Below are 10116 nucleotides of genomic sequence, written 5' to 3' on the forward strand. Positions count from 1 at the left end.
TCGAGCAATTCTCTAGAAGAATGGATTCACCATACTGAAACACATTAGATTTCAACTGTTTAAGCTTGATGAAGTTATATATCTTTGGGTACTAGGGAGCTCCTCAAGGCCCCTCAAAACTATCTCGAGGGTTCTGGTATTTTATGTTTATTAAACTGAAAAAATTATTTTTTTAGGATGGGCAATACCAATGATGGTATCAGAACCTTGTCCTATACCCCTGGCGGGAGAAGGACAAGGTTCTGATTATCCTAGTTTTTTTTCCCATACAGAAAAACAATAATATTTTTACCGCGAATAGATAAGCTTTACGAAAATCATCACAGGGTGTCAGTGACTTTGCTTATGCTAGTGCTGGCAACTCCATTTTACATTCTGGGACCACCTCGTAAAGTGCCCGTATCATGGTTTTGTAGAAAGGAATTGGTTGCATTCTCGCCGCTTTGGTGGGAGACAGCAAATGGGTCTGCATCTTTTCTTTGTAGGATAGACGTGGTTGCATCACCATCGCACGCCTCTGCCCTTTATTGCTAGGTGCTTCTAAATACCCTCTTAGGGCATATTTTAGTCAGAAGATTTGTCTCTGAAAGGCTAATTTCCCAATCCTAACTCGTTTTTAAAAAAGCAAAGAAGTAGTTAAACAAGAATTTTTGCACTTTTGTTTGATTTAGGCTACATTATTTATAAGGGGAAACTTTTTATGACAAATATGTATCATAATTCATTAGGCTAGAGACAAAGCTATACAATCAGCAAACCTTTAGTCTCTTAGCCTATGTTTCCATCTAGTCTAATTAAGAAGGGGGAGTTCACAGAATAATTCATTATTATTATTAGAGGATTACCTGTTGGTATCATTGGGACGAATTTAATTTATTAAATCGACTTGCCATATCCATATCCAATGTAAAACTGGTGAGAATGCTCGTCTGAGAGCAGGTTTTATAGTCCCCCAGAGAACAAGGGAAACACCTGGTCCCACTAAAAGAATGACACATCACTGTATAACAGGAACTTTTGTTCCTAAAAAGTCAATATAGGATCACGTAACGCTTTACTCTTTGTTCCTAAAAATAGCGGGAAATTTCTTTATTCGCTGATAACAAATAGAAAAAGAACCAGTGTTTGAAGCAGAAAAATATTTGGCTATGGTCAATTTTGACTGTTTCCCTACTTTGGAGGGCCCTGAGGGTTTCTTCCTACACCCTTGGGTCTTAAAGCATCACAAAAAACTATAATATAACGTGTACGCTTGTACCTTGATTCGGAAGGGCCCCTGAAGGTTGTTTTCCTGGCCGTCACAGGTTTCGAAACATGAGAATCTAAGAAATCTTAAAGAAAACATTTGTATAAGTAAACCATTCTTTTTCATAACAACCAAAGAAATATTTATAGAAAACATTTGCATAATTAAACAAAAAAGCCCCTATTATGTAACTAACAGGTACATATTTATGTAAATTTATAACTCCTGCGTCTTGAGGAAATCGCTGTTAAACTTCCTTTAGATCTTAAACCATTGAGAAAGAAAAGAGTAGTACCTGTGGGGCATCTTAAAACCAGTGAGGCCTCACTACTAAAATTCATGCAGAAGAAAAAAAGTATAAAATGGAAAAAAGTCATCACTAACAAGAAAAATAATAACCTCTACCCTTTGTAAATCCTAAAAGAAATGCGAAAGTGAAGGTTTGAATACAAAACTTTAAACAAGTATAATAAGCTTTTAAAAATTAAGGGAGGAGGGGAGGCTATAGCGCCTAACCTCTCTAAACCTCTGTCAAGCCGTCTTCATTGCTGCACACAAAAAACATTTATATTTTTTTAATGCTAGATTGGGCAAGAACTAAGTACCTAGTGATTAACGCAGTCTGTCTACTGAACTGATTTTTAGTAGTGAAGTCATTTGATTCTAGTTAAAAATGAAAACCAGGACATAGTCAAGTCATGCTCTTTACTGCTGGAGATTAGAACGCTCGACTTGGCAGTACAAAACCTGATAAAGCTACTTTAATTGGGCACTACACTGTTGGAAAGATTAATGTGGAAAGATTTCTTCAGCTAGCGAGTTGACCACAGCTTATTTGGCCATTACCCAATTTTCTCCGAACAAGACGAAATAATCGAAGTCCATGTAGAGAAAGCTGATTTTCAAACTGGCGTCTGTTACAAATATACAGTTTTCGCAGCCACCCATAGGACTTTCTATCGGCTTCAATCCAAACAGAAAGCCAAAATTTAGCTGAGATGCAAACATTACGCAAATTATGATTAGTTGACCAACCGGGCCCTTCAGTTCTAATTTATACTCGCCTAATTGGCAATGCCGATTTTTCTGCAAGAGACAGGGCATAAGTGAGTTCACTATAGTAAATTTTCTTCCTAACTCACACATTGTCACGCAAAAATTCTCTCTAGAACTCCATATCAATAATTCAAACTGTATACAAATGTTTGCGAGTCATTACAAGCATTCCGAAAAAGATTCAGAGATGGCATGTCCCAATCATTAACATAAGATACATATTGCTTTTTCGCAAACGGGTTAGAAAGAGGACCAACGTCATCAATCTGAGCACTAAAAACAAAACGAAAATGATCGGACAAAATGATCTAATAAAATAATATGACAAACATAACTTTTCAAAACCAAAGAAAACATTCATATATATAAACTATTGCAGTAAACACCCGCCCTCCCTCCCCTTGATTAACACCAACAAACTTCAGACATAAAGGTGTAAACTAGCAATAAACAATAAAAGTTGGAAACTAACCTGAAAACTAGACAAATATTAAAGAAAAAAATGGAAATAGGTTTTTAGTACTATGATTTTTCTAAATAGGGGACAAGTGGGATTCCTCATTGTGCAGACGGACTCCAAATCCTATCCAGCAGATGCAAAACTTTTTTCGTATATCTATATAAACTTTGTTAGGGGTATAGATGGCACTATCCCAAACCTTCCGCTAGGAGGATTTACAGCGCTAGCGTTTTCTTGTATTTAAACATATGTATCCTGACCGTTAAACTCATTAGTTTGAGATTCAAAATAGATGTTTCAACATTACAATGCTTTTTTTTAATATAATACTAAAATAAAGTAATTTTTTATTGGAATATAAAATTTGACACAAAAGCCTCAAAATTTCAATGCCCTTGGCTTTTCAAAAAAAAAATACAAACCGCTTTTATTTATTTCGATTATAGGCTATCTGAAAGTTTAATATATGTTCCAGTCAAAAAGGAATTATTTTAAACCGGAGAAATGTCCCCCTTTCTGCAGTTTGTTTTTTAGTTTTGCTTAAAAATAAACATAGAAATCATAAATTAAATTAAAAAAAAGAAAAGAAAAAGTTCCGTCTTTTTTTGTTTGTATTGTTTTCCTTTTTAACAATACAACACATCAATCGCAATCTTTGCAAAAGCAAAAAAGGAAAAACACAGATTACCTAGAAATGACTCGCTAGCTTCTGAGCAGAAATTGTTCGCCCAGGTAGAGCGGTTCCTTGAATATACGCTAAAAGTTTTTTAAAAGTTTTTGATTAAAGTCAGTCGTTTGTGCTGCGCTTCTGTAGGAGCAAGTATATTGGTGTCATTGATGCTACTGAAAGACAAAGATAGTTGAACTGTACAATGGAGCTGAGGCCGAAAACATTTGGATGGACTTTGGACATAGACCAATCAAAGACTAACTTTAAAGTTAGTCTTTAAGACAGTTGCTTAGGCGGCGCTATTGAAGGAACAAGTAGACTTTTTCTATAGAAATTTCAATCTCTGTTCAGCAGAGCCGTAACCAGGATTCTTTCCGTCGGGATGGGGGTACAAACGACAACAGTAGGCACAGTTAAATCCGCACCGGCAGAGGCGGGCATCAACCGATTAAGCAGAATTTCAGGGTATAATACTTGGAAAGAGGAAACTTTACATTGATCGTTTCTTCCTTGTCTTCATTTTCAGGTACTGGCAATAAAAGAACACGATGGGGATAAGGTTTTCCATAATTTTTATCATCACCAGTGATTTTTCCGTTTCTATAGTCTTCTACCCCAGAATAACTTATTTCTTCTTCTCTTGAAGCACTAATGTGGCACTCAGTAGATTGTAAAATGATTTTTCCATCCTTGTAGTTCCATTCTCTTTTATAAGACACCGAATGCTCCTATTCATCTGTGTCAGCGTTGATGACTCCAATTCTAGAAGACTGAGGCTCTACTCCAATCATCTCTATATTGCTCAAATATTTTAGGAACCCGTTATTTAAGATTTTTTCATGTTAATTAAAGCAATGAGTTTTCTAAAATTCCTAATAAATAAATTCTCATAAAGACTCAAGATTAATTCATCATAATGACTATCAATTCTTTTGATATCCCGGTAATACTCAAGTTGAGCGTCAACTAAAACATTTCGGCCACTGATCTTTTTGTCACTGATTTCAGGTGGAACTTTTTCAAAGATATTCGATTCTTTCCCCTCTTCTACATCCTGTTCAGCGTTGGCACTTTTTGTTGCTAGAATCGATACCTTTGGAGCACCATTAGATGTTTGAGACACCGGAAGAGATTCAACGAGAACAGTAGGCACAATTAAATCTGCAACGGGATTGGGGGCATCACTAGATTAGACAACATTTCAGAGTGTGTCGCTTTGTCACATTAATCATTCCTTTTCTTCATTTTCTGCTACTGGCAATGCGAGAGTAGTATCTTGGATAAGCATAGGACTTGGTTCTTCCAATTCATTCTTTAGATCTGTTTCTTCTTTGAATTGCTTTTCCGTTACGATTGAACCCTTTGTAATACTCAATTCTCGGTAACACTCAAGCTGGGCATCAACAAAACATGTCGGCGTCTGGTTTCTTTGTCACTGATTCTATGTGGGAAGTTTTCTGAGATATTGGGCTCTTTCTCTTCTATATCTTTTTCTGCGTTAGTACTTTTTATTGTTGGAATTGACAGCTCTGGCGCAGCAATAGACGTTTGAGACGACGGGCACAGCATTCAAATTACAATACGAATGAAAATAAATCTCGAAATTTTCTCTGTTTAAGAAATGAATTGAGAAATGATTTTGTTTTTCTGTTAAAAGTTCTGTTTTTCATTTTTTGCTTGTCATGAATTTTGAAATACTGTTTTAAATCTTTGTTCCCATACAAGAGTCCTATTTTTTCATTTTTCGGCTAATTTATACATGTCTGGCGAGAGCTATATAAAAGGCAGCAGATATCTACGTAAAGTGGCATTAATACCGTCTTCTGTCCATGAAACACTGTTCTTAGTCCAAAAAATGAGTTGTTTTTCCATGAAAGACCGTCCTTTATGGATTCAACTGGGGAAGGTAAACAGGAAGGGTTTGTGAAAGCACATGATGGCTGTCCTTTCCAGTGCACTTCCTGGCTGATAGGCCACAAAAGGGAAACTAGAACCACCATTAGGGCCTGTTAAGTCCATTGTAGTATTTTTTTTTTACCTTTGGATTTAAGAAGAGTAAGATTTAGTTTCAAGTTAATAAGACATCATCATAATCTTCAAGATTTTTCATAGAATCCTAATTTATAATTCTAATAAGAATTTTTAAAATTTTGAAATGAGTTACAACGTTGGTGCATTTACAGTACAGAAATCGGGCACTAAAAACCCTAGCTACACCGCTTATAACGTCATAGGATGAGACCAAGCAGGTTTTTAGTTATAGTGTAACGTCATTGAAAATTTAATGCTGATTTTTAATGCAGCATTTTAATGCTGATTTTAAATATATAAATTTCATCAAGTTTAGTCTTACGCACCAAAAGTTACGAGCCTGAGAAAATTTGTGTGATTTCAGAAAATAGGGGGAAACACCCCCTAAAAGTCATAGAATCTTAACGAAAATTACACCATCAGATTCAGCGTATCAGAGAACCCTACTGTAAAAGTTTCAAGCTCCTATCTACAAAAATGTGGAATTTTGTATTTTTTGCCAGAAGGCAGATCACGGATGCGTGTTTATTTGTTTGTTTTTTTGTTTTTTTTTTTCTTTTCCCCAGGGGTGATCGTATCGACCCAGTTGTCCTAGAATATTGCGAGAGGGCTCATTCTAACGGAAATGAAAAGTTTTAGTGCCCTTTTAAAGTGACCAAAAAAATTGGAGGGCACCTAGGCCCCCTCCCACGGTAATTATTTTCCCAAAGTCAACGGATCAAAATTCTGAGATAGCTATTTTATTCAGCATAGTCGAAAAACCTTATAACTATGTCTTTGGGGACGACTTACTCCTCCGCAGTCCCCGTGGGAGGGGCTACAATATACACTTTGACCAGTGCTTACATATAGTAATGGTTATTGGGAAGTGTACAGGTGTTTTCAAGAGGATTTTTTGGTTGGGGGAGGGGTTGAAAAGAGGGGGATATACTGGGGGAACTCTCCATCGAGGAATTTGTCATGGGGGAAGAATATTTCCATGAAGGGAGCGTAGGATTTACTAGCATTATTTTAAAAAAAAGACAAGGAAAAAATAAATATGAAAAAGGTTTTTTCAGCTGGAAGTAAGGAGCAGCATTAAAACTTAAAACAAACTGAAATTATTACCCATATGAGGGGCTCACCTCCTCCTAATACCTCGCTCTTTACGCTAAAGCATTTTTAGTAATGTCAACTATTTATTCTAGGGCTTTTGTGAATCAGGGGTCATTATTAATGAATTGGGCCAAAATTTAAGATTTAGTGTAAAGAGAGAGGTACTGACGAGGGGGCAAACCCTCTCATATGTTTAATAAAAACATGAGAATAAAAAATTCTTTACGTAAGCTAGTTTATAAGTTACGTATATCTTTTACTAATAAAAAGATTAAAAGTTCTAACCAAAAAATTGGAGGGCAACTAGGCTTCCTCCCCCGCTCTTTTTTTCTCAAAATCATTCGATCAAAATTATGAGAAAGCCATTCAGCCCCCCCCCCCCAAAAAAAATATACAAATTTCGTTATAATTATTTCTCTGCGGAGAGCCAAAATCAAAACATGCATTGATTCAAAAACGTTCAGAAATTAAATAAAAAAAACAAGTTTTTTCAACTAAAAGTAAGGAGCGACATTATAACTTAAAAAGAACAGAAATTACTTCGTATATGAAAGGGGCTGCTTCCTCATCAACACCGCGCTCTTTACGTTAAAGTTTTTTACTGTTTTAAAAAGAAGAGTTGAGAGAAAGAGTCAAACTTTAGCGTAAAGAGCGGGGCACTGATGAGGAAGCAGCCCCTTTCATATACAAAGTAATTTCTGTTCGTTTTAAGTTTTAATGTCGCTCCTTACTTTCAGTTAAAAAAACTTGTTTTTTTTATTTAATAACGTCACGGGATGAGATCAAGCAGGTTTTTAGTTATAGCGTAACGTCATTGAAAACTGTTCGTAATGACGTTATTTGAAGATATAAATTAGCTTATTTAGTAAATCTTAGTCAGTGTAAAACCTTCTTACGAAAGATAAAAATGAAAAAATTCGTAGATTTCTTTCTCCCAAAATATTTCAGCAACACAGAGATGAATGGAGTAGAGCTCCAGTCTTCTAGAGCTGGAGCCACCAACACTGCCACAGATGAGGAACATTCTTTAAGTCGTAAACTTGAAGTTAACATCTGGTCAGGAAAAGTTATTTATGAGTCTACAAAAGTTCGCAGTATTGCTGCAAGAGAAGAAGAAACAAAATATATTGCAACAGTAGACCTCAAAAATGGAATAATAGCGGGCGAATTTAAACAAACAGAACGCCCTATAAAAGGAGCAGTAAAAGAGCCAGCCACTCAAAATTAGAAGACAGACTCTAGTTAAAACCAGGTATAAAGATTGAATTAGAAGAGCTTAGTCCTGAGCATATCCAAGTTACTATTCTTCTGTTGCCAGTAGCAGAAAATTAAAACAGGAACAATTATTCGGGCTAAAGTATCTTCTTGCCAAGAATTATACCCTGAAATTCAGTCTCATAAGTGATGCCCGCCACTCCCGTTTCTGATATAACTGTGCCTACTATTGTTGTTGAATCTCTTCCGTCGTCTCAAACGTCTATTGCTGCGCCAGAGCTGTCAATTCCAACAATAAAAAGTACTAACGCAGAAAAAGATATAGAAGAGAAAGAGCCCAATATCTCAGAAAACTTCCCACATAGAATCAGTGACAAAGAAACCAGACGCCGACATGTTTTGTTGATGCCCAGCTTGAGTGTTACCGAGAATTGAGTATTACAAAGGGTTCAATCGTAACGGAAAAGCAATTCAAAGAAGAAACAGATCTAAAGAATGAATTGGAAGAACCAAGTCCTGTGCTTATCCAAGATACTACTCTCGCATTGCCAGTAGCAGAAAATGAAGCAAAGGAATGATTAATGTGACAAAGCGATACACTCTGAAATGTTGTCTAATCTAGTGATGCCCCCAATCCCGTTGCAGATTTAATTGTGCCTACTGTTCTCGTTGAATCTCTTCCGGTGTCTCAAACATCTAATGGTGCTCCAAAGGTATCGATTCTAGCAACAAAAAGTGCCAACGCTGAACAGGATGTAGAAGAGGGGAAAGAATCGAATAAACATGAAATAAGTGATCGCTGCTTGAGTGAATGTGAAGTCATTAAGAAATTCCAAAAAGAAATATTGAATGAATGTGAAGTACTTATAATATTTCAACAAATCGTATCCATAGTTGCAAGATTAGAAGAGTGTGGAATTATTCATGGAGATCTAAAGGCAGACAATATACTTATAGATGGTAATTTCAAGGTAACTTTAATTGATTTTGATGCCTCGACATATATGGAAGAGAAAATAGTAAAAGGTGCACTACGTTTTGACAATATTTATCCTCCATCCGAATTGAAAGGCCATCACCAAAGAATGAAAGAAAAATACAATACTCATAAATATGAATTCATTTCAGAAAGTGACAAAAAAATCGCGGAAGAAATGACTAGACTCTATGAAATAGGTCCAGTTACAACATGGACTTTGGGAGCAATCTTGGCACAACTTTTGCTTCTTGAACCAATAATATTTTGGGAGAGCACAGACTTGAAAGCTCTGGAAAGCAAAATATCTGCATCCTCCATTTCACCACCGGTCAAAAATTTATTGTTCATGTGTCTGAACCAAGATCCAAACAAAAGGCCGAATACCAAAGAAATTTTGGAATATTTATATTTAAATCTACCGTATATCATAAATAATAAAAAAGAAATTTCTAAAAAACTAGAAAGTGAAAGATTTTCCATAAAGATAACTGCAAATCCCAAAGCAGAAGTTGAGTTCTTCCCAGCCCGCAGATCTTGCGCGTGATGTAAACCTTACACCGATAATAAAAGAAGTGATGATTAGACTTCGTAATGTATTTTACAGTGTTTCAGCTGTAATATGTTGCTACAAGAATAAGGTAAAAAGAGGTTTTGACAGTATTTAGAGAAAGGCAGTGGTAGGAATAAAAAATGTTATTGCCCGTGTTAAGGCTATGATTTCTCGAGCTAAATGTGATAATGTGCTTGTACCCAACATTAGCCATACTTCCGGCAGCAACTGTAACCTGGTATAGAGATGGGCATATATAAAAGGATATATTAGGACAAGTATAGAGATGTTTAATGATGATTACTGCTTGAGAGAGACAGTTAAAGGAAAGGGAAGAAATGGAGAAGTCCTCTTTGCAAGCGATAGACAATACAGCAGAAAAAAAATTGTCGTAAAAATTGTGAAACTAGAAGACAATGCCAAGATTCGAGATGAAATATCTGGAGTTCTTATCCAAAAAAAAATTTATTGGCTGAAAAAAGTCCAAAATATAGAAGGCTGTCAAAAATGTGTTGCCTTTCATGTTGACGAAAAAAAAAATACTGTTACTGTTACAGAATACCAAGAAAATACGATGGATTTATGCAGGTTTATATATAATAGGCTGATCCCCATCAAAGAACATATAAAGTGATATGAAATAAGTGATGCTGGTTACCGGAACTGTTTGGTAGTCGAACAGTTGGTGTAATGAACTGTATTAAGGAGCGACCCGGCTCAATAGTAACCGAAACTCTAAAAAACGGGATTTTTACAACAATAGCTAATCAAAAGAATTGCATTTTTATGCTGATTTTAAATATATAAGTTACAA

General features: G+C 35.8%; 1 protein-coding gene across 1 annotated transcript; it reads left to right on the forward strand.

The window, feature by feature from the left end:
• Positions 1-7962: 7962 nt before the first annotated feature.
• LOC136025785 (hormonally up-regulated neu tumor-associated kinase-like) lies at positions 7963-9296 on the forward strand. Its single transcript, XM_065701773.1, has 2 exons — positions 7963-8074; positions 8419-9296. Exons 1-2 carry the CDS (start codon positions 7963-7965, stop codon positions 9294-9296), a joined length of 990 nt encoding a protein of 329 aa, XP_065557845.1.
• The last annotated feature ends 820 nt before the right edge of the window (positions 9297-10116 follow it).

Source organism: Artemia franciscana, chromosome 4 (genome assembly GCF_032884065.1).
Source record: "Artemia franciscana chromosome 4, ASM3288406v1, whole genome shotgun sequence".
Taxonomy (NCBI): domain Eukaryota; kingdom Metazoa; phylum Arthropoda; class Branchiopoda; order Anostraca; family Artemiidae; genus Artemia; species Artemia franciscana.